The sequence below is a fragment of the Melitaea cinxia genome, chromosome 16, assembly GCF_905220565.1.
Source record: "Melitaea cinxia chromosome 16, ilMelCinx1.1, whole genome shotgun sequence".
Lineage (NCBI taxonomy): Eukaryota > Metazoa > Arthropoda > Insecta > Lepidoptera > Nymphalidae > Melitaea > Melitaea cinxia.
The window spans coordinates 16781006-16804761 of record NC_059409.1 but is presented as its reverse complement, the minus strand read 5'-3'; the positions used below and the strand labels follow the sequence as shown (position 1 = coordinate 16804761).

General features: G+C 42.8%; 1 protein-coding gene and 1 long non-coding RNA gene across 2 annotated transcripts; one reads left to right on the top strand and one right to left on the bottom strand.

Moving 5' to 3' along the window:
• Positions 1-20: 20 nt before the first annotated feature.
• On the bottom strand, positions 21-16632 carry LOC123661162 (rho GTPase-activating protein 4-like). The gene is made up of 11 exons (XM_045596150.1): positions 16566-16632; positions 4760-4943; positions 4509-4687; positions 4231-4427; positions 4022-4150; positions 3408-3938; positions 3106-3328; positions 2467-3029; positions 2262-2367; positions 2116-2173; positions 21-676 (listed from the first exon to the last, which is right to left on the bottom strand). The coding sequence occupies exons 1-11, from the start codon at positions 16630-16632 to the stop codon at positions 634-636; spliced, it is 2280 nt and encodes a 759-aa protein (XP_045452106.1). The 3' UTR covers positions 21-633.
• A 572-nt stretch (positions 16633-17204) lies between these two features.
• Positions 17205-22335, top strand: LOC123661163. The gene is made up of 2 exons (XR_006744315.1): positions 17205-17284; positions 22087-22335. It is a non-coding gene; the product is annotated as an uncharacterized LOC123661163 (long non-coding RNA).
• The last annotated feature ends 1421 nt before the right edge of the window (positions 22336-23756 follow it).

Here is a 23756-nt window from a genome sequence, read left to right as displayed (position 1 = left end):
CGTTAAATCAAACCAAGGTAGCGTTGCTTATATATTTATTTGTTCCATATAATACTGTTGCGCTTAAATAAGAAGCACCTGCGAGGTCGCGGGGACCTCGCGTCGATATGATCACATTCGTTCACAACTATCGATATATTAAATTAAAACATTAATCACAATAAAATAAAAATAACCGCACTCTCGTATTGGCATTCATAAAGATAAAAACGGCAAAAATATTTATATCGGATAATTCGAGAAGACATGCATTAATTTATAAAAATTCTCCAGTGATAAAATAAGTTAGAATTGCTCGAATGAGTCTCTTCTTCGGGCCGGCTCCGCGCGAACATCAACCCCGCCCTCTCGTATACGTAAACTCTTCAAAAATAAAATTCGATCTTCGCGTGCACCGCTCGGATTAGTGAGAACAATAATTTAATTATATTTAAGATCTATAATCGATATCGAAATACTTTGTTTAAAACTAGATAAATTCAACGAACGAGTAAAATCGGGACGCCTCGATCGTAACGGAAGACATAGGGGGGAAACTTATTTGATCACTAGGCTCGGAGCGCCGGATCACCGGATCACATCCAAGCAATAGTATCAAGTGAGGCGGTCGCAGTCGGAGGCTCGGCCTCGGGCTCAGGCCGGTACCTGCGGGGCGCGGCGCTCGCCGCTCGCCGACCTGCGGACACGACACGCGGTCAGACTGGCGGACACTGGCGGACACTGGCGGGCTGGGGCGAGGGGGAGTGTGTCTGTGTGCGAGTGAGCGATGTGCGCGCGAGTGAGCGATGTGCGCGTGAGTGAGCGATGTGCGCGTGAGTGAGCGATGTGCGCGTGAGTGAGCGATGTGCGCGTGAGTGAGCGATGTGCGCGTGAGTGAGCGATGTGCGCGTGAGTGAGCGATGTGCGCGTGAGTGAGCGATGTGCGCGTGAGTGAGCGATGTGCGCGTGAGTGAGAGATGTGCGCGTGAGTGAGCGATGTGCGCGTGAGTGAGCGATGTGCGCGAGAGTGAGCGATGTGCGCGCGAGTGAGCGATGTGCGCGCGAGTGAGCGATGTGCGCGCGAGTGAGCGATGTGCGCGCGAGTGAGCGATGTGCGCGCGAGTGAGCGATGTGCGCGTGAGTGAGCGATGTGCGCGCGAGTGAGCGATGTGCGCGTGAGTGAGCGATGTGCGCGTGAGTGAGCGATGTGCGCGTGAGTGAGCGATGTGCGCGTGAGTGAGCGATGTGTGCGTGAGTGAGCGATGTGCGCGTGAGTGAGCGATGTGCGCGTGAGTGAGCGATGTGTGCGTGAGTGAGCGATGTGGGCGTGAGTGAGCGATGTGCGCGTGAGTGAGCAATGTGTGCGTGAGTGAGCGATATGCGCGTGAGTCAACGATGTGTGCGTGAGTGAGCGATGTGCGCGTGAGTGAGCGATGTGCGCGTGAGTGAGCGATGTGCGCGTGAGTGAGCGATGTGTGCGTGAGTGAGCGATGTGCGCGTGAGTGAGCGATGTGCGCGTGAGTGAGCGATGTGTGCGTGAGTGAGCGATGTGGGCGTGAGTGAGCGATGTGCGCGTGAGTGAGCAATGTGTGCGTGAGTGAGCGATATGCGCGTGAGTCAACGATGTGTGCGTGAGTGAGCGATGTGCGTGAGTGAGCGATGTGCGCGTTAGTGAGCGATGTGCGCGTAAGTGAGCGATGTGTGCGTGAGTGAGCGATATGCGCGTGAGTCAACGATGTGTGCGTGAGTGAGCGATGTGCGTGAGTGAGCGATGTGCGCGAGTGAGCGATGTGCGCATGAGTGAGCGATATTGCGTGAGTAAGCGATGTGCGCGTGAGTGAGCGATATGCGTGTGAGTGAGCGATATGCGCGTGAGTGAACGATGTGCGCATGAGTGAGCGATGTACATGTCAGTAAGCGGTGTGAAAAGATAGGATAATAGCGAGCATATTACAGTAAAATACTATTCCAGCAATTTGTTTTAATGTGCAAGTATAATAAATGGTTTGGGCTTGCTTGACATGTAAGTGGATACTTGGTGGCTTACTTTGTTGTAATAAGTTGAATGTCGTGGAATGGTAGTCGTGTACTACGTGGTCAGTATATAACATGATTGCGATTTAAAGAGATACGTACCGGCGAGCTGCGGTGCGACGCCAGTCTACGTCGGCGTCGAGGTCGCTCACCGCGCCGTCTGAAACGAACGGCGCGAGAGATATATTGTTAAGTTTTTTTTTTACTAACAAGTCACAGTTGGTCCTCTATTGTAAAATGAAACGTACCGTCGTCGTCGTCATCATCCTCGTCATCGTCGTCGTCGTCGTCGTATAGCGACAGGTCGCGCTGTGCCTCTTCGTCGTCGAGCGTATGTGCGGCGGCCGGCTCGGGCTCTCCAGGGGGAGGGGTGGGCAGGGGCGCGGGTTGGGTGGTGATGGGCGCCGGGGCGACCTGGGGCGCCGGGGCGGGCAGGGGCGCGGGCGCGGAGGCAATCGGGGGCGCGTCGGGCGCGTCCTCGCCGTCGGGCTCCACGCGGCGGTACAACGTGTGCGGTGCCACGTCCTGCGGGAACACTTCCGCGTGCAGCAGGATGGCGCGCTTCACGAGCTCGTTGACGAGGTTCTGCGCCGCCACCTGCGCGCCGCCCTCGCCCCAGGCGGCCAGCAGCGTGGGCCCGAGGCAGATGGCGAGGTTCCACGCGTCCATCATGTTGCGGTCGGCGTGCTCGGCCAGGTGCGCCAGGAAGGCGAACAGGTAGCGCAGCACGAGCAGCGACGGCAGCGGCAGCGCGGCCAGCGTGTCGCGCAGGCGGCGCGCGAAGGCCGCGTCGTCCGGCAGCGCCGCCACGCGCAGCAGGCGCTCCTGCAGCTGCGGCGGCAGCAGCGGCGGCCGCAGCTCGCGCAGGTACAGCTTCAGCAGCCCGCACACGGAGTTGATGTCGGACGCGTCGCGCACGCCCGCCAGCGGGTCCTCGCCGCGCTCGAAGGCGGCGCGCAGCGCCTGCATCTCCACCTGCGAGCCCGACACGCGGAACACGCCCTGGTGGTGCAGCCCTGCGGGCGGACGGGGGCGTCAGTGTCGTCGCGACTGCGGCCGTCGCCGGGCGCCGGGCGCCGGGTCGAGCCCTACCGTAGCTGGCGATGACGCGCACGCAGGACGTGAGCACGGCGGGCAGGCGGTCGTCGAGCGGCGCGGCGAAGTGTCCCCGGCGGCGCGCGGCGGCGCGGCGCGGCGGCGAGGGCGGCGAGCGCGGCGTGGCGGGCGCGGCTCCCATCAGGCGCTCGCGCACCGCCGCCGCCTTGCTCTCCAGCCGCGCCAGGCGGCCCGCACACGACACGTACGATCTGAATTTCTGGAATGGGCAGATAAGAAACGTCGATAAGATCGTCGTCCGGCCGTCACAGACCGCTCTCGGCGTTCGCTCCGCTCACCGCGAGGTAGTAGTCCTCCTGGTCGCGGCGCGGCGCGTCGTCCTCGGGCGGCGCGGGCGCGAGCGGCGCGGCGCCGGGCCCGAACAGCGAGCTCACGTCCCAGGCGGCGTCGGGCCCCTCCATCTGGCGCACCAGCTCGGCCTCGGCCGCGTCCAGCGTCTTGGCGGCCTCGCGGCACTCGGCCCGCAGCGCGCGCGCGCTGGCCTCCAGCTGCGCCAGGCGCTGCGCCAGCTCGCGCGCGGCCGCGTCCGCCGCGTCGTCGCGCTCGTCGGCCGCGCCCTCCAGCAGCTCGCGCATGTCGCGGTCCTGCGCGGGCGGCGCGTCGCCCAGCTGCGCCAGCGGCCGCGGCAGCGCGAAGGCGGCGGGGTGCGCGGCCACGAACCGCGTGCGCTCGGCCGGCGCGTCCAGCGCGTCCGCGGCGGCCAGCAGCGCGCCCGCGGCCGCGCACACGGCGTGCGCGCGCGCGCTCTCCGCCGCGCTCGCCGTGCGCACGGCGCGCCCCACCACCGCCTCGAAGCCCACCTCCGTGCACTGGGTGGAAAGTTGGAAATTTAATCGTCGAACATCTCGGATCGTAGCGAGCGGGCGTCACTACGCGCGAGACGATGGCTCACCAGCATTATATCCGCTATGTCGTCGAGGTAGTATCTCTGGAGTGTTGCGTTGGCGGCCTCTAGACTGAGCACGTAGTCGGCGCGCGCTCGTAGCGCTTTAGCGCGCGCCTCGCTGTGTCGCGTCCGCCGCTGAAAAGCAAAGGAATATAACATCATAGTGACTCATAGCCATCTAATAGTCGGCCATCACCTATTTGTTCCTCACGGACCTTCTCGAGCTCCTTGTCGAGCGCCTTGATCTTCTTGTGCCGCGGCGGGTCGGCGGCCAGCAGCGCCTGGCGCGCGTGGTGCGCGTGGCGCAGCTTGAGCGCGGCGGCGCGCCACTCGGCGGCCGCGGCCGCGTGCGCCTTGCCGCCCGCCGCCGCCTCCGCCAGCGCCGCGCCCACCTCCTCGTGCCGCTCGGCCACTACACACGCCCCGGAGCGTTAGCGGACCGCACTGGAGACTGCGCGGAGCGACCCCACGGACCCCACCGACTCGCGCATACCTATGTCCCGGCACTTCCTGTGCAGCCGCAGCACGTCGTCGGCGGCGCGCTGCAGGCGCGCGGCGAGCGGCCCGCCGTACAGCTCGGCGAGCGCGGCGTGGTCGCGGGACAGCGCGCGCGTGTTGTCCAGCGCCGCCTGCCAGCACGCGTACGCGCCGGTCAGCGGCCACTGCTCGCGCCTGCGACGGAGAGGCGGTCAGTGGCGGGTCGTGTGGCGGGGTCGGGAGGCGCGAGCCCGAGACGTGACGCACTTGTGCTTCTGGTCCTTGTGGCGCTGCGCGGCGGCGCGCGCCAGCTTGTCGAGCGCGCGCGCGTACTCGTGCTCGAGGTCGGCGCGGCGGCGGCAGTAGTCGTGCAGCTCGCCCGCCACGCCGGCCGCCGCCTCGGCGCGCGCCTCCAGCACGCGCGTCTGCTCCGAGAGCTGCACGCGGATGTCTGCAACAGCAACTACGTTGAGAACGATGTAAATGCACACTACGTGATGCGCGTTTTTAGTTCTTGAGGTACATAATACAGGTATATAATAAATCATTCTTCTATTATAACCGATTTTCAACATGTCACCTTCGCATTTACGACCACTTTCTAATAATAATTTAAACAATTAATCGAGTATAATTATAACACCTCCCTGCGCTGTGACATCAAATGTACTTATATCTAGTAATGAGGCAGCACACGTGAAACACCCTTGAATACGAACGCCTTTAACGGCAAATAGAGGCTGTATTCCTGTGGCAGCGAGCGATGTGTAACGTATGTAAACAAATCATATAAAGGAAACACAGATGTTGAATTCCCGCTGTACGTCTGGATTTACACAGAGACACTTCACGACTGTGGCGCCAAAGATTTCCGACAATCCTTCTGTAACCATTCCATATCCACTGCCTCCAGTTTAAAAAGTCAAAATAGAATATAAAGAAAATTTATATTGAAAACTTTAATAAATTGGTTTCAGAAGTATTTTGGGTAAATTTAACATATTCATATTACAGTCAACATAACTAATCAAGTTCAAAGTAAGGTATAGCGTCTCGATCACGTTAACCCCCGCACAGTCCCAGGTCTACTCGGGCTGCCAGTATTAAAGACCGGTCCCGTCTTTTAGCTTCACAAGCGACAGAATATTTTTTACAAATCCCTAATTTTTGTTTTTAAAGTTGTTGTTCAGATATTTCGTTATAAAGGCATAGCTTCAGCCTGTATAGCACTGCTAGACATACGCCTCTTTTCCCATGTAGGAGAAGGATCCGACCAGATAAAGAAATAATTCTAAAATAATTGTCTGGTACAGCCCAAATCTTGCTAACGATCTAGCGAATTACCGTTTATTTTTTTTTTTCATTTAGCAGTGTTTGTAAACCTATATAAGAGGACGGAGCCGATTCGCGCGGTTTGTTGTCTCAGTTATCAGCATGTTCGAACACGAGCAGTCACCGTTGAGTGTCAAGTATTCATTTTGCCTTTAAAATTAATTTTAAACTTCGCAAAAATCCGGTTCGAAGAAGTTCTGAATAATATATATTGTGCAGCTGAGTGACGTGACAGTTTATGCTTTTTTTTATAGATATTTACATGACGGTTAACTAGAGACTATGCAGCAGACTGCATTCAATTAAGTATAAAAAAATTATACCAATCAAAAAGTAGGAGTATCTTAATTGAAAACTGTTTTTTTTTTTTGTGTTACATATCTTTTAACTTGGTAAGTATATTATTTTGATGGTTCTTTTTTTAATGGAATGAAATGAAAGGTAAATATTTATTTCGCCACAAGTAATACCTACTACACACTTAACGAACGTCGGAAAAAAAAATCAAAAAAAAGAAACAGTACAAATAAAAAATTAAGGTAGCAAAACATCAATCAATCAAAGAAATAATTACATTTAAACACTAAGTACATTACAAACTTAGTTGTACCCGGTGTTGTCCAGCAACCTTAACTGAGTCACAACATTTAATTAACACAAAATCCTAAACCGAATGCCGGTGTTTGTCATGCGGTCATTTAAATTGAAACGAGTTCGGACGAGTTTTATTAGTTATACCTAACAATGCGTATTTGAATGACTGACTACAAATATCGATACCTCGGGGCTCAAAGGGCGTAACCGCCATTTTGGCGAAATTGACTTTTTAATGCAGCCCTACTTATTTTTTTCTCCTCTATCGATCTGTATATTTAAAGTCTTCCTATTTGCCAAAAAGTGACGTTTACGACCCTATTTTTTGTAGAAAATAAAACATATTTTTTCAGTTTTTGTGTCGTAACAGCAATCATTGTTAATAATCATAAACGTGATGGGAGTAAACGACACCGTAGGTGATACGAATATTCTTACGTCTAGTATTTTACATCATTTTAGTTTTGGGTCGTAAGTGCAATCTCTCAGGTTGATCAATAAATGTGACAGTAGTAAGTGACATACCTAGCAACATAATGGTGCTTAAGCCCGAACATAACCATTTCTAAAGAATGAACTTACCAGATACACCCTTAACACCCTCAGCGCCAGACCCTAACTGACCGTTTTAAAAAAAAATACAAATTTTGTTTTTGTTTGGAAGTGTTTAAAACTACATAAAAATCATTAATTGTTTTTCCCCCCCCCCCCCCCTTGCCTCTTTTTTTTCTTGGATTTTTATCCGTGTGACATTTAGATTCACGTGGCCTGGGAAATAGTTTATTTGAAATTCATACCTTCCAGGCCATGTGTATCCGAAAAGATACACAGGTAAGTACTCTCGACCGCACAGATTTTCCAGACTTTGGAGATTTAGCTACCCTAACATTCACACCATCAACTTTAAAGAATATTAAATTCAAGGAGCTAAAGACTATCACTTTTAAGAAAAAATATACAGGTTACATTTTTATAAAGTATTCAATGAAAGAAAATGCAAATGAAATCCAAGTAAAATTATTTGAAAAACCACAAACAAAGGGAAAAGGAAAAGGAAAACGTAGGGCTGTTAAACCTACAGATAATTTTGCACAGGATGTTACAGAAAAAGTAAATTGTACAATCAAGTCTTTATAGAGAGCAAGGTTACCAATTTCAGCACCTAAGTATAAAGACCTAAAACGTCTTTGCGAAAATGGTATTATACCAAAGGCCTATCATTCAGAATATTTAAATCTTCCCTCGAGCGTAAATGTACTTATTTTGCCGGAAACAGATGCAGAGGATGGAGAAGACACAGACAATGAGTCGAATTGATTACCTATATATTATGTGATTGCGAGAGCTTTGCTTGTGAGTGTGATTTCTTGATTGACGGTCCTTAATGTTTAAGTTAAACGTTATAGTTTGATAATATTTTTAACCAAATTTAATATTTCTAGTTTTGTAAGTGCAGGTACTTAAGTTTTGGTCATTTTATTAAATGTATGTGTAATGTTAATGGTTCCACAGTCTATTATTGACTAAATTTTTTTAAATAATATGTAACGCAGGTGACGCAAACATTATTGAATTTATCATTGTCCCTGAATCCTATTCAGTTTATTTTGTTTATGCACTTATTTTTCTCATTGTAAGATAGATTTTTAATAGTAGCAGTTGTTTTATTAGCCTCACAGATTATTTGTTTATAATAAATATGTTTGTCAAACATTCGTTATTCAAGGATGGTCAAATTCTAATGAGACTGCTGTTTTAGTAGGTAGCAATACTTAAGATTACCTAATAACTTTTACCATAAGACTTCATAAATAATATATAATTGATCTCAAGAGTTCCTTGTATTTTCTATACGTTTTAAACAGAAGATTAGACATTAGCGCAAAATTTTGTAGCGATACCAAAGTACTTGCCATTTCAGTACAATTTAGTTTTAATCGTTCATTCTGCTTTACGTTAATAAGATGTTTCGTTACAACTGAAATTATATAAAAATTAGAGTCTTTTTCTTACTTTGTTTAATAAACAATATTTTCAATAACAAGTGAGTTTTATTTATCATTTTTTTCTCATAATAAATGAGTTTTGGAATAGGTTTTAGATAGGTTAGGCTATTAAGTATAGATAAAATCAATAATTATTTGTATAATTAATTAGTTATCTGAGGCTATAAATAGGTAATAAAATCTATAAAAAGGTTAATAAAGTACATAATTATATACAAAAGTTAATAAAGTTCATAAAAATTGCACTTAAATCGATTACCTAAATGAAGAAAACAAAGCAGCTGTCTACAAACTGATAGAAATAGTGAGAAAATTGACCGTTACAACCATAGATTATACACTTATATACGGTTACAACCATCACTAATCACGATTTTCCGAGGCGTAAAGACAAGCTATTTTTGTTACTTTTAAATTTACTTAAAATATAATTATACAAAGTTCTGCATCAAAAAAAAAAAAAAAATAAAACTTTTGGTCTTAGAATGGTTTATTTAGGATAATAATCGAGAAAGTTATGTCGAAAAAAATTTTTTTTTTTTAGTTTTTTGGCTCTCCTGTAAAATCGAGTTTTGGTTCTTACGCCTTTGAGCCCCGAGGTATCGATATGATGTTCTCATTTTATTAGTTGTCGATATTAATTGAAGTCGTTTTTTTTTAGAACAAACACAGTTATTTTCACATTAATATTTACGTACTCGATTGTTACATCGTGTTTATATGTTTTATTGAATCATTTAAATGTTACATTAAAGTGAATAGGTAGGTATGTGATGTTTTCTTGTCACTCATAATATTATTACCACCCCCTGGTAATAAACTTAGAAATCGAATCCGGTCTCGCTTCTCAGCGAGTCACTAAAATAAACAATCGTGAGTTTCCTGTTCTACCTGCGGATGTCTCATTCTCACTCGTTCAAGTTGTCCCTTCTGTCTCTCCAACGCATTAGGTTATCAAAACCTCAAAACGATTCATTTATTTAAGGGCTTGAACAATACTCTTTGTCGACTGATGATTTATCCTTGAGTCTGTCACGCACGTCTCAGTGATTATTATCTGAGTGTGGTGCGTGTGTATGAGTGCATGTCTGGCGGTCGAACCTCCTCGTACTTACACCCATTCAATAATTTCAACAATACGCGATACTTGAGCTTTACACTGCGTTATTATTAACGTCAATAACCTAAAAACTAATATCGATAGCTTAGTTTTCAGGATTTTGTTAAATAAACCTATCTATTGTTTGGATATTCAAAAAGTAAACAAAAAATACTCTTAAAATCGAGTTTAAGTTATTATTGTTGAAAGGTATTCGTATAAATAACTTTATTATCATCTGTATACAAATAAATAAAATTGGAGTGTACTAAATGCATATGGACGTATACACGGTACATACACCAAAATAACATTTTTTACAATTTTAGTATAGTTCTACTATTTTGGCAGATAGATGATGTAGTGAGAAGTAACTTAGGGTTCTATTATTTTAGAAATTTATTTTATAACTCTGCTAACTGAACAATAACTTTTTTGCTAAATTCCACGGACGAAGTCGCGGGCACAGCTAGTTTAAAATAAAACTTTAAGTCAAACTTTGATTGTAAATAATAGATAATTTGTGCTTATTAACCCACTTGCAAAAAAGGAGGAGATTCTCATTTCGACTGTATTTTTTTTTTATGTTTTATGTCCTCTGAACTTTTCACTGGGTGGACTGATTTCGATAATTTTTGTTTTAATCGAAAGCTATTTTAATTTTATTGCGATCTAACAAGTACTTTTCGAGCTATATCTAATTATGCACATTTATAATGACTATTTTTTCGTCGACGCGTTCTATTATACCGCATAACTCTTCACTGGTTATACCGATTTTGAGAATTCTTGTTATAATCTAAAGATGGTGCTTCTTTTGTGGTACCTTTCATTTTTGGTTAAGATCGGATGACTACCGTTTGAGTAATCTTTGATAACGCGTATTTACTTGACTATTATTTCGTCTAAGTGATTTTACTTGTCGATCTAATTGAAGTCGGTTTTTTTGTTTGCGAGTAAACACAATTATATTTCAATGTAGAGATATTTTCATAAACATCTATCCAGTCGCCCCGTTCAATTCAATAGAATACATCTCTTTAATTCCATCTCCAGAGCTACCTCGATGTAGACCTTAACAATGGTCCAACGATAGGGATCGCGTTCCCAACATCTGCGGCCCTAAAAAATACTCCATTGTCATCCGATGTAAGTAAATCGGATGATCAAATCTTCAATACAATTAATGCAATTACAACGTGTGCTGAAATACCGCACCGAACTCCAACTATTAAACTAGACATAAAAGCTTAGTGCAATGAATGCGTAAGTTACATAATGAATATATACCTAATGAATACTTCGTGGAATTCTCACCCCCGAGGGAGTGAATTAGTTACTGTTCTGCTATTTTTAAAGCCATTTGTCACAGCGCGAAATGTTACTTTTGAAGTTTGAAATATAAATAAGTATAGGTGTTGCAACGCTATTGTTCATTCCACGTTTAAAAGGGCGGTTTAGAAAACGGGGATTATAAAATTGTGTGAAAATTTGTTTGTTTATTTTGAGCTTTTTATTAGTGATAGTATGAACCTATAATAATGTTTAAGAGCCTTTTGAACAATTACAACGAAAGATAACAAAGAATGAAAACAATTGACTTAAATGAAGAAATGAAAACTAAAGGATAAAACATATTTAAAGTGATTTAAATTAACAAATATAGATTTAATTCGAATATTAGGAAAAATTTGAGTTTCTTAGAGTACCTAACTTAAAACTAGATGACTCTACTGGTGAAGAGTCACCAAAATAATATTAAATAGAGTCAGATCAGTGTATATATTAGTCGACGCCACGACATCGATCACAGCGAGATAAAGTTGAGCGCGAGAACACGAAGAGCTGACATTTTTTGATTTATTACTTGAAATTAATTATCATAAATCGTACCGCGCCGCGGATTCATCGATATCTGTGAAGCTACGAGACAGGCTTCACATACCAGTAAATAATAATGTGGTGTGTCTTCGAGGCCTTACGAATCAAAGTTCTAATAACGGTTACGATCGTACAAAAGCGTTGTTTTTATCAGACTCGCCGCGCTATTAGCGAACTTATGTCGTAATAAAACTCGACGTTGTTTGATGTTGTGATAAGCTATTGCAATCGATTTGTTTCCAAACTTGTTCTGTCTGATGGGCATTTTTACAAAAATTCACGAATCTGCTTCGTATGATACGATTTATGCACATATAATGTAGCCGGGAAATTATCGCAAGTTTTTAAAGGCGGTTTTAAAAATCAAGTATTTATGAGCTTTACCTGACTGCCAAGGAAGGGTTATGTTTTTCGCGCGTATCTTGTATGTAATATTCTTTATTACCTCTTACAATATGGGTATCAATGGGCATGAAATTAAAGGATAAGTCAAATCATTTGCTCTTTGTGCATATCTCCGAGTGCACGTTATGTAGGATGGTGCATAAAATTTCGAAGGACTACCGTATTGATATTTTAAAGTGCATAATGTATTGTTTAGTATTTTTTTTTTTTTTTTTTTTTTTATTTATTTATTTATTTATTTATATATACATACATATTTTTATTTTTACAGTAACAATGCCATTAAACCCTTATTGGGTTTGTCTTGGCATATTTACATTCGAAGTTCTATATTTTAACACAATAAGAAAAGAAATATATTAAAAAATATTTGTGTGTGCTACAATCTATAAGTCAAAGTTGCTCTCAGTATTAAGTACAGGAATACAAATCAAAATATAAATAAACAACAATTATGCAGTATATAGGGTAGTTTAACAAAACATTTGAGAGATGCAAGCATAATGTTTGTGCGCAAAATGCGGGTACATGTTCAATACCGTGCGGACAACACGCTCACTGACAGGTTTATACATATACAGTCTGTTTACTGATTCGATATAATTTAAAATAAAAAAATAAAATAGCTGTGTAACATGTTTTTTTTTTTAATATGTTATTTTTTTTTGTTTATCGTATATATTTATATATAAAGAGATACATTAAATATTACAATTTTACAATAAGGCAAACTAGAAGTAATAATTATCATAATGATTCAAATTCATCCCTAATATTTTGTGTATAGTATTGTTTTAATTTATATTTTACGTTTGTTACGCTTAGCTTGTTTCTAAAATTCACTGGCAATTTATTATAAATTCTAGGTATTAGATAGTTACACGTTCGCCTACCGTAACAATTCGAAGTTTTAGTGTTCGTGATCATATCTTTCTGATGGGTCCTCCTTGTGACAATTTTAGCATCTAAAGGCATAAGAAACCGCTGAGAGTTAAGGAATTGATAGATCCATAGCGCACACTCAACCTTCTCAAATATCGGCATTACATCACAGTAGCCAAATAAGGCGCGATAGTTTTCCTTGAACTTAATTTTAACCTTATTAGGTACTATTTGTTTAAGCAGTCTAATTTGTAGGTCGTAAATTTTGCTAAGGTATGTTGTATAGGTTCGCCCATAACTTGTAATACCATATGATATAATGGAATCTCCCAGTGAAATATAGAGATTTCGTAAGGTCTTTAGCGACACTTTATTTTTAAGTACACGTATTTTGGATAATAAGGCTCGTAACCTATCACATATCATCTCTATATGAGGAGCCCAATTGAGTCTATCATCCACAACCACCCCCAAATACATAGCGTTTCCGACTTGCTCAATTCTCTCACATCTGCCAGCACATTGTTTACCCTGGCTTCTATGAAGACAAGAGTGATTGTGCGCTATTAATTCAATATTTTTAAGGCCTCGAGTGTTGTAGGCTGACCTTACGTGTATGAGCTTAGTTTTATTAGCATTTAAAACTAACCCAGCATCATGAGACCACATGCTCAGTGCTGTGAAATCTGTTTGTAAGTTTTGCAAAGCTATTTCTATATTTCTGTCCCCACTAATTAAACACGTGTCATCGGCGTATTGGTATATTTGGCAATATTTTAAAACATTTTTTGCGTCGTTTACGTATGTCAAATAATGAAGAGGGCCAATTACCGATCCTTGAGCAGTGCCAATATTAACATTAACAGCGTCACTTATGGTATCGCCAACTTTAACGCTATAACTTCTGTTGGAAAGGTAGTCTTTACACCATTCCAACAAAGGTCGACGTATACCAGTGGCGTCTAATCTCTCCGCTAACTGATCATGTTTTAAGGTATCAAAAGCTTTACTATAGTCTATGAATAAAAGCAACACGTGTTTTTTACTATCCAGGTGAGAGTTTATTGCGTCAGTAAATTCTGTAAGAAGAATCGAAGTACTTTTTTTAGGCCGAAATCCAAATTGTGTATTAGTTAATATGTTATTACTTTCATAAAAATTATAAATTTGTCCAGCAATATATTTTTCAACTATTTTATTTATTATGGGTAATAAGGTTATAGGGCGATAATTAGAGTATTGATCTGCACTACCTTTTTTGAAAATTGGTCTAATCAGTCCACTTTTAAGTTCTGAAGGATATATACCTTGCATTACGCTAACGTTAATTAGTTTTTTTATTGAATTTACAATCTTGTCCCCTATTGCTATGAGGTCGAGGGCGCGTATTTTATCTATACCGGGAGCTTTTCTTGGATTTAGTGATTTAATAATTTTATATATATCTCTGCTCTTTGCTTTCTTAAATAGCATTGTTTTGTCTTCATTAATTAGATAGTGCTTTTTGTCCAGTAGTGGAGTATTGCATTGTGGTACAATGTCATTTACTGATTTTTTAAATTCGTTTGCAAAATTTTTAGCTATTACATTTTCATCAATTGTGTACTTTTTAAATGCTTTTAATATTATGTCGTCTATTGATTTAGTTATTTTACCCATTAAACTATTTAGTACTTTCCATGTTTTTCTCGGATCATTTTTGTTTAACAATATTAAATCAGATATGTACTTATTTCGAGATTTATTAATTAATTTATGTGTTTTATTTCTAAGATTATTGTACTCTAGGCGTAATAGTCTATTGGTGGGATCTTTTAGGCATCTAATAAAAAGTTTATCAGTTTCATTACATTTATCTTTAATTTTATCATTAATCCATTTGTGATGATTACGTTTTGAATTTATGGATATTTTTTTTGTTAAGGTCGAACGTGTATATGCGTCATTAAACGTACTAGAAATATAATTGTATATTTGGTTTGGACAATTCATTGACTCAGTTATTTTCCAGTCTATTTTATTTAATTCATTATTTAATTTTTTTTTATCGATATAAGAAATTATTTTTTCAGCACGCTGTATAGTGCGTACTCCGGTAAACGTAGCAATAATCATACGATGGTCAGCCATTACTGTACCCAGCACTGCCGAACAGAGTTCTTCAGCGCAATTTCGGACAAAAATATGATCGATACACGTTTTACTTATTCGACCTTTGGTCGTCTCAATTCTTGTATAATCCGAAATAATGCGCTGAAGACCCTCCTCGGATAGAAGATTCATATAACGTTCCGTAGTGACATCTTTGTTTTTTAGGTCTATGTTTACATCACCAATCAAAATAAAATTTTGGTCGTAATAGTGTTTGCCTAGTATTTGCGGGAGTTCCGATTTTAGGAAATGATACTTACTGTTATTAGGGGGTCTATACAGTGCACAAATAGTCACGGAAAGATTATGTGAAGTTGTAATTTTGCCTATTAAGCATTCGGTATGAAAATATTCATTTATAATATTTAATTATAATATTTATTTATGAATTCGGTATTTTTGCTAGCTTGTTTTAATTATTTTTTTGTTATAATTATTTTTTGTTTTAATTATTGAATTTTTATCTTGTTCTAGCCTTTTCAGTTGATTTTCTATTAGTTGTTCTTCACGCAAACGGGTTATTTGTTTTCTTTTAATTTTTATTTTATTTTATACCTATTGCTATCATAGAAATGTTAACACAATGTCATTTGTTGAGCTGTATTTTTGGTGGTAGTGATTGAGAAACGTGTATGGAAAGTTTTAGACTTTGTCTGAAAGAAAGTTATTTATTTGTTAATTGTTTCTGATAAGAGCGGAGATAACGCTCAACCGCAGCTTTTATCGAAATAGGAAATAGTGTAGGAATAAAACCCTCACATTCGGCGCTGATGACGGAAGTTCAACGGACTGTAAGGCAACGTTCCCACCGGGCGGCCGCGGCGCGACCACTCCCGTCGAGGGCCGGCTCCCGCTCTATACGGCGGGGTAAACAAGTCTTATGATCTAAATAAACAACATCGTTCGAGCGACCAATATCGTCGAGCAAGCCGCGGGAACCGGCCTGCTGCGACTAATTTACCAAAATTACGAATGCATTCGACAGCGAACACAAAACAAAAGAGTGAACCGGAAACATCATGAGTAATAAATCGCACGACATTGAGGAACAGGGTCACACGTCGAAGGGGATCGCAGGCGAGGGGCCGGCTCCACCCCCGCGCCGCCGGGCTCGAGTATTTTTACTCATGTCTACTTATTTCACGTTATTCGGCCGGAACGCAGACCGAGCCCAACGAGCAGTACTGTGTATTGTACACGCTGTTTTCACACATAACGCCCCAGCTGATGCGAGTCAACGGCCACGTCGGGTAGCGAGCAGAGTAACGGCCGCGCGGGAAGCGACCTTTGAGCATTCGTTCACACATGTGCGTGAATAGAGCGCGCAAAAAACCCGGCGGTGCAATAAGCCGGCGGGCTCTTGTACGTCGCGGGCACCGCCATCGGCTCCAGCGCTCGCATCTCCCGCTGTTCAATAAAAAGCACTGCGATCCCGCTCCGACGGCACTCGACGGCAACAGTAAACACCGCTCTTTAATTGCTGCTAACAGAAACACGTTGAAGTATGCGAGCGCACGGGTCGTGCGACCCGGCAACGAACACGCAATGGCAATCGCACTGTTTGTACTAAAATCTCATATCGGCCGACACAACCTATATGTACATCTCCACATTCCTCAAAAGCTACAGTTACACTTGGAGCGCAGATGTAACATATTAGTGAAGCTGTAATCACGGTATTTTTCCGAATCATGAACACGTCTCAGCCGCGAGCCGCACGTACCGGGGAATGCATTGGCGAGGTCGGGCGGTCCCCAGTCGTGGCGCGGCTGCACGATGCAGTGGAACATGGGGAGCGCGGTCGGCAGTCGACTGCGGGCGCCGCGCAGCCTCCGCTCGTCCGCGACCCCCGCCCCGCGCCCGCACCCTCGCAACCCTCCGCCTCCGCTTCTGCCTATCGCGACCGAAGAACGCGCTATCTCGAACCTCGATGATAACTAAAACGCGCGGCGGCCTGTGGCCTTCCGCGTGTACTTTTAAAATACTCCAACAATTTGGCAACAACCACGGCAAAAAATAAAATCTTTGGCCGCCGCACCTGAGACGTCAATGCGATATATCATAACAGAGTTGACTTCTGTTGACAAAATTACTGAGCAACGACAAGTTTGTGTAAACATAGAAATAATAAATTACAATGGAAGTCACTCGATCGAACGCATATCTGCTCTTCTTAGTATTCGAGGTGTCTTAAAATAGGAACGTGTTGTAGTGAGGAATTCCGCCAACATAAAAGAAATTCGAACAAATAGTCTTTGTCGAGGTGCATCGCGTTGAAAATGAAATATATAAATTAATGCAGTCGGTGCACTAAATGCTCGCCGGTATCGGTCGGGAGGGGTGAAGCGCGGGGCGGGCGGGCGCAGAGATGCACTCGAGATGCGCGGCGGAGGGCGGCGAGGGGCAGGAGAGGGCGGCTGCATCGGAACGATCCGCTCGAGGGTGATATCGGACTCATTATAATAATTTATGATTTATCTGAAGCAGCGCCGAGGCTCGCGCTCGTCGCGCGCCCGATAACTACCTCGTTAATCGATGGAACGGGCACACTTTTTGTTTTTATATTGACATAATGATATGTTAAATAAATTATCAGGTTGAAGTCTAGTCAGCTTTAAAACAAAAAAATATCCATGCGTAGATCGAAAATTTATTAGACGCCGCGTTGGCGCAACGGTTACAGCCATGATAATTGTACCTGTTGCGCTGGCGGTTGCGGGTTCGATCCCCGCACATGGCAAACATTTGTGTTGGCCATACAGGTGTTTGCCGTGGTCTGGGTGTTTGTGCAGTCCTTGTGGGTCTCCCCACCGTGCCTCGGAGAGCACGTTAAGCCGTCGGTCCCGGTTGTTATCATGTACACCTGATAGCGATCGTTACTCATAGTAGGGAATATATCCGCCAACCCGCATTGGAGCAGCGTGGTGGATTAAGCTCTGATTCTTCTCCTACATGGGGAAAGAGGCCTATGCCCAGTAGTGGGATATTACAGGCTGAAGCGAGATCAAAAATTTACAATCCATGCCAACACCACTTATATTGAGTGCTGAACATTACGATCTCGGCGTCGTCGTGCACTTCTCAGTTGCAGTTCCTCTTTCAGTTTATTAACTTAGCGGCGCTGACGACTGATTTTCTTATAATACAACAAGGGAAACTCAGTTCATCTGTTTGACAGCTATAACATTATACACAACATGACACGACAAACATAACATTACAGCGAGAGTAAAAAAACTATTAGGAATAAAAAAATATATCAGAATATAAAAACAATATTTAGAACGTTGTACTGAAACTTAGTTTTGCTTTTTATTTAAATTTTGATTGAAATTCATTCGGATTCAATTCGGAGCTCCGGCACGTAGGTGTGTCACCTCGTCACCTCATCCGCGTCGTACTTTGGGCTTGTTAACCCACCAACATACTGGTAGAACTGCGAGTCCACTCCGGATCGGTCGCCCACATTGGGTCGATGCAGCTTTATACTACCAGTGTGTATTGTGTGGTACATTGCTATTTGTTGGGCTTCCTGTACCCATATCTAAGTGTTTAAATGAGAGCGTGGTTACAGTGGCAATATAACACACGTAATATGTTTGCGACGGCGTCGTTTCGGCACGCGGTGGAGACGAGGCGTGTCTCTCGACACACATTGAACAAGCGCTAAGTGTAATGGAGGTGTATGTGCGCGGTGTACATAGTTCCGTGTGTGTACAGCCGGCGAGGTCCGGCGCGCCCACGCACGCTCCCGGTCCCGGGAGGCCGTCCACACGCGACGCTCACCCGTGCGCGGTGCGAGTTCACTTCTTGTACTCTGCCGCACGTGAGAGCCGGACGCGCTCGAAATATTTTAATATATCTACCTAGCCCTATCAACTTTACAATATATTTGAAAACGCACGAATATCTTTAAAAGCACCATAATGCGCTTCTAACTGAATTTATTTGCTCATAAAAAACATTAAATAATTTTGTTATTCGATCCCTAATGAGAGTTAGTTACGCAGTTGTGCTTGCCTGCTTACCATATTCATGACTTGATCATTGAAAGACTAAAATGATAAAAAAAAGTCTTGCGTAAAATAAGATTAAATAATTAATTCAACTAAAATTATACCATGAACAAGAAGTACACTCGCAAATAAAAACGTTTTAACAAAAAATGAAACCAATGAAAAAACTAACCGAAAAGCGTAAAATGTAAAATCCAAAATCTTTTTAATATTCGCAAGGCGGCTACTTCCTGTACAGGCTAATGTAAGTAGTTCTGAGCCGAGCGATCAATACAAAGTGGTAGGTTGTGTCCTCGGGGGTGGGACTACCATGTTCTAATTGGTGCGAATGTGTGTGATAATTGAATGGAGAAAGAATAACATTTTTCATGGAAACTATAATTTCGGAAACTATTCGTTTTTAGAATTTGTTTTTTTTTTTACGTACAAAAGAATATTTTTTTAATAAATATCATTAGGGATGTTGATGGTGATGCTGACAAAGAATATCGTCTCCACACGTTCGCCTTCGTCGACGACACGAAGAGGAACAACAATAAACAGGTGAACTATTATGTTAGTATAGTAAATGTTCGATAGATACGTAAAAATATTTCAATAGCTAACATTGTACCCAAAGTGGCTAAGGTTCGCACGTGACGTGTGTGTGTGTGTGTGTGTGTGTGTGTGTGTGTGTGTGTGTGTGTGAAACAGAAGCAAGCAGGAATATAAATCAAGATAACTTAGACATTGGCGAGCAATTAGTTGCTGGAACACGTCCAGGTAATACGTATTTGCGAATAAACCATCTGTTAGAATTTCGAGCGAACGCTGCGCGATTGTGAGTGAGAGCTTTGTCGTACATTGGAAAAGAAATCGTTTGTAATTTTGTTTATTTTCCTTACGAAATGTATTGGCAGACCCGTGTAAAACGTACTCAATATAAAAATATCGTTAGTATTTATCAATCGCCGCACAACTGCGCCGCCTGCGGACATCCACGGCATGTCTGTGTCCTGTTGTCCGCTGTCGCCGCAGTCGAGCGAGCCATGTGCTTGCCAAGGTAAACATTTAGCTTACCCTATCTATATAACGAAACTAGAGAAAAAACCTTCCCGCTATTGACCAAAAATCAGCTCTATTTAATCAAGGAAGAGAAAACAAGATGTATTATTACTATTATTAAAAAGTAAATGATATCACAAACACTGAAATAATAGATTGCCATTTAGAGTTGTGATATGAAACAATATTTTTTTAAATAGATTCACGGCGACGAATGCGGGTAATACATATTTATCGCTACAGTACATCATTAATGCAAGGCAGACACACAATTACAATACGATTCATAACACACGGAGACTGATAACATCATCAATAGTCCGTCACAGTCAGTCAAAGGCAGCAGTTGTCATAAATCACCGTGACGAGAGGTGGCGGTGGGTTGTGGTGGTTACATCGAGAGGCGGGGAATTGAGATGACATCCGTCAATTCCGCGCTCCGTTGTACTCGATCACGAGGCGGTCGAGACACGCGTTCTACGTTTAAGCACTTGTCTGTACTGTCAAGTATGCTCGTAGCAGCAGGTATACACACACATGTAAATCAAGAATACACGCGTAACTGGCCGCGTCTCAACGTCTCACGCGCGGTAGTTTTGCAGTACGTAGCAGTTATAATGTATCCAATAACCGAATCCCATATTCAATACCTTATAAATATATCTGACCTAGTTCCAAGCATCTCTGTTTCTACCCCTTTAAGGAGATTTTCCTACAATCCTTTCTTATAATTGCGTAATCAATCTCCTACTTATAAGCCAGCTTCTGATTGGTCAAAAGTCATCTTTAGCTTAATAATGCAGTAAACTTTCGACTCGTCTCGAGCCACGCACTCGTTCGACGACTACCAGCTTCCCGGCTTACACTTAACACTTATGCAAATCGTTTTTGACTCCGGTCTTAAGTCAATATTTTCTCAAATTTCGTGTCTTAAATTTTCCCGCTTGACCGGAGCACTCCGTATCTCCCACATTATATTGGCACTCGATCTATGTCTTTCGAATGAGTACTTGTTGAGACTGACAGATCTTGTTCATGATAAGTTTCAACAAGCAAACGATAACTCTAAGCAGTATTTCACAAAGGAAATATTTGAACTTTTTTTTTGTACCATTTTTTTTTCGCAAGGAATTCGATAAGATGAAGTGATTGACCAAAAACGCAAATAGTTGCACTTGAGTCACAGCTGTGACTGTAACTGGGTTTTTACTTACACTATTGTATGACAAGCGTGTATTGACCATTGTTACAAATTCTTCATTTATCTGATACTTCTTCTATTAACTGACCCTTTACAGATAGTTTGCCTATTCATGTTGCTAAAGATAAAACAAAATATAATTGAAGTTGAATTACAAATCCAAGCGAACCAGATGACCGGCGCCACAGCCAGTAAATTAGTGACATTGTAGTGGCCAGCTGCGGCCGGCGCGCGGAACCGGTCGCACGGGCACGCACTCGCGCCGCGCGGTTAAACCTTCGGAGCTTATCACGAGACACTCGGCAGAGCAATGTTAACTATTTACTTCCTTATTGAACTGCGAGACTGTCCTGCGACCGGCTCACCGAAAGCTGTAAAACGGTCGACGCAAACATTCCTCGCACAAAACAGTAATACGGGAAAAACACGAGGCATTCGGTGCGCAGTTGTGTGAGCGATCACTCGTCGATATGATTCAATAACCACGCTCGTCGACGATATCGACGATGAGACCTAAATAGCTGATCGACTGCTCGATTGATGCAGCCCAGGCTCGTAAACCTGACTGTTCCGCCGGCCACATAATAATATATACGCGCCTATTTTGTAGCTAATTTTAGATTTATTATAAAAACGCTGCGTACGTACTTGTTATAAAATAAACACCATCTAAAAATTCTCCGTAAAACCGTATCGGCTCATGTTTATAAGCGTATGCGTGACTGTAATATCGTGAGTGACAGCTACATAATTTGATCTCTTAAGCCGGCGCGCTCGCAGCTGCGCCTCGCTGTTGTCTTTTTTTGTCAAACGGGTATCTTCGGTCGGGGCTGTGTAAACTTTAAATCGACGAGTGCATCTCGATGTTGACGATTTCGTCCTTGACACTTTAGTGGCTTAGTAACGAACACGATAAATGATAACAATTATAATAATCGCTGTGCAAGGTTACGAGTCGGTGATCCGTAGTTTCTCTCGTCCAGCTCGGCGCCTCATTAGCTTGCGACGGCGGACGCGCGCCGGATACGTCGCCGTGTCGTCCACACGCGGCGCACGCTCGGTGCCTGCGAGATGCTCTGCAGTCTGCACCGTCGCTCGCTACCTATCATCGAGGCTGACATTTACACAAGATCGCCTAGGACGCAATATTTCTAAGCACACCCATCGCGCAGTGGTCCGCGCCCGCATCGAACAAAATCCTCTTAATGTACATTAATAAACCTGGACACGAAGTCTGTTTCCTTGTTTAATATAATTATGTGTGTATGTACATATTAATATCACTAATATCGTGATTTTATATTATATTACTTACTTATATTACTAATATATCGATTTTTAGCCGACTTCAAAAAGGAGGAGGTTACTCAATTCGACTGTATATATATGAGTCGAATTATATAAATAAGGGAACCAGGATCGGATGATGGAATCCCAGAGAAATCGAGGGAAACCCTCGAAAATCATAGGAACGACTAGTGCGTTTGTTAATATTTTTTCGTCTACTTACGTTGTATTACTTAATAGTCGATGTGAGTGAAGTAGGTTTTTTTTTGAGCAAACACAATTATAATATTTTAATTTGTAAAATGACGATTCGAAAGTGCTTTTTATACCCATTTAAATAAAGTTATTCAGAAACAACATAGAACATTTTTAAGCATCTGTTCTGTCTCTTGATCCTATTATTGTAATAAATGCAACGGTTAGAGGTGGTGGTATTACGCATGGATGGATCAGTTTTATACAACAGATCGTAGATCATAACTGGAGATCTAGATCAACACATGTGCACAATAACAAGCTTTTGATCACACCATCGTATCAGGAATCACGCAAATAATCCCGCGGTGCCTATGATCCGAACATATAGTCACACGCACGAGCAACCGTGGTCTGCCGACTGAGGTCAGCCAACGGAGCTAAATACCTATATGTTTTTTAGTTGTCTTGAAATCCGTGTCGAAAATAACCAGTTCGAAACATAAAAAATAGTTACAAAACATAATTATATCACGTACCCTGGTCCCTGGCCCAAGTGATGAAAGAATATGATTTTTTCTTGTTTTCTAAAATAAAATATTCGTAGGTACATTGCATACAACTAGCACTAGTTCAAAGAAAATTTTCAATCAATGCAGACTTCCATATCGGTACACTTGAGACGAACATACCAGAGAACACATGCAACAGATTCTATACAAATGAACTTGGAACGTACATTTTGTAAGGCCGCTTAAAAAGGAAGGTCGGTCAGCCCTTATTCAGCGCAGAGTATGAGCGAGTGCCTCAACGGTTAGAAACAAAGAGAACCGAACTGTTCCGCCCTACATTGTAACAGATTAATACACATTATGATAGCGTATGTTTATTCTACCGGCAGCAGTAGAGACCATTATTATTTTATTGCATCTTCGGAGCTTTTATAGCTTCGCCTTCTCTGCCATCGCTCAATCGGTACACTCGTCTTTTGTTACTATACAAATAGGTCGAACAATACTCAAACAATACAATACAATTCAATTTCAATGCGACGATAGAAGGGAACAAATGCAAGTAGTTCGATACAGGTAAAAATTGAAGAGGTCTTACTTCAAACTCAGGGTTCCGTACAGTTTCTGTGGCACATAAAAATGTTTGACATAAGCAGGCC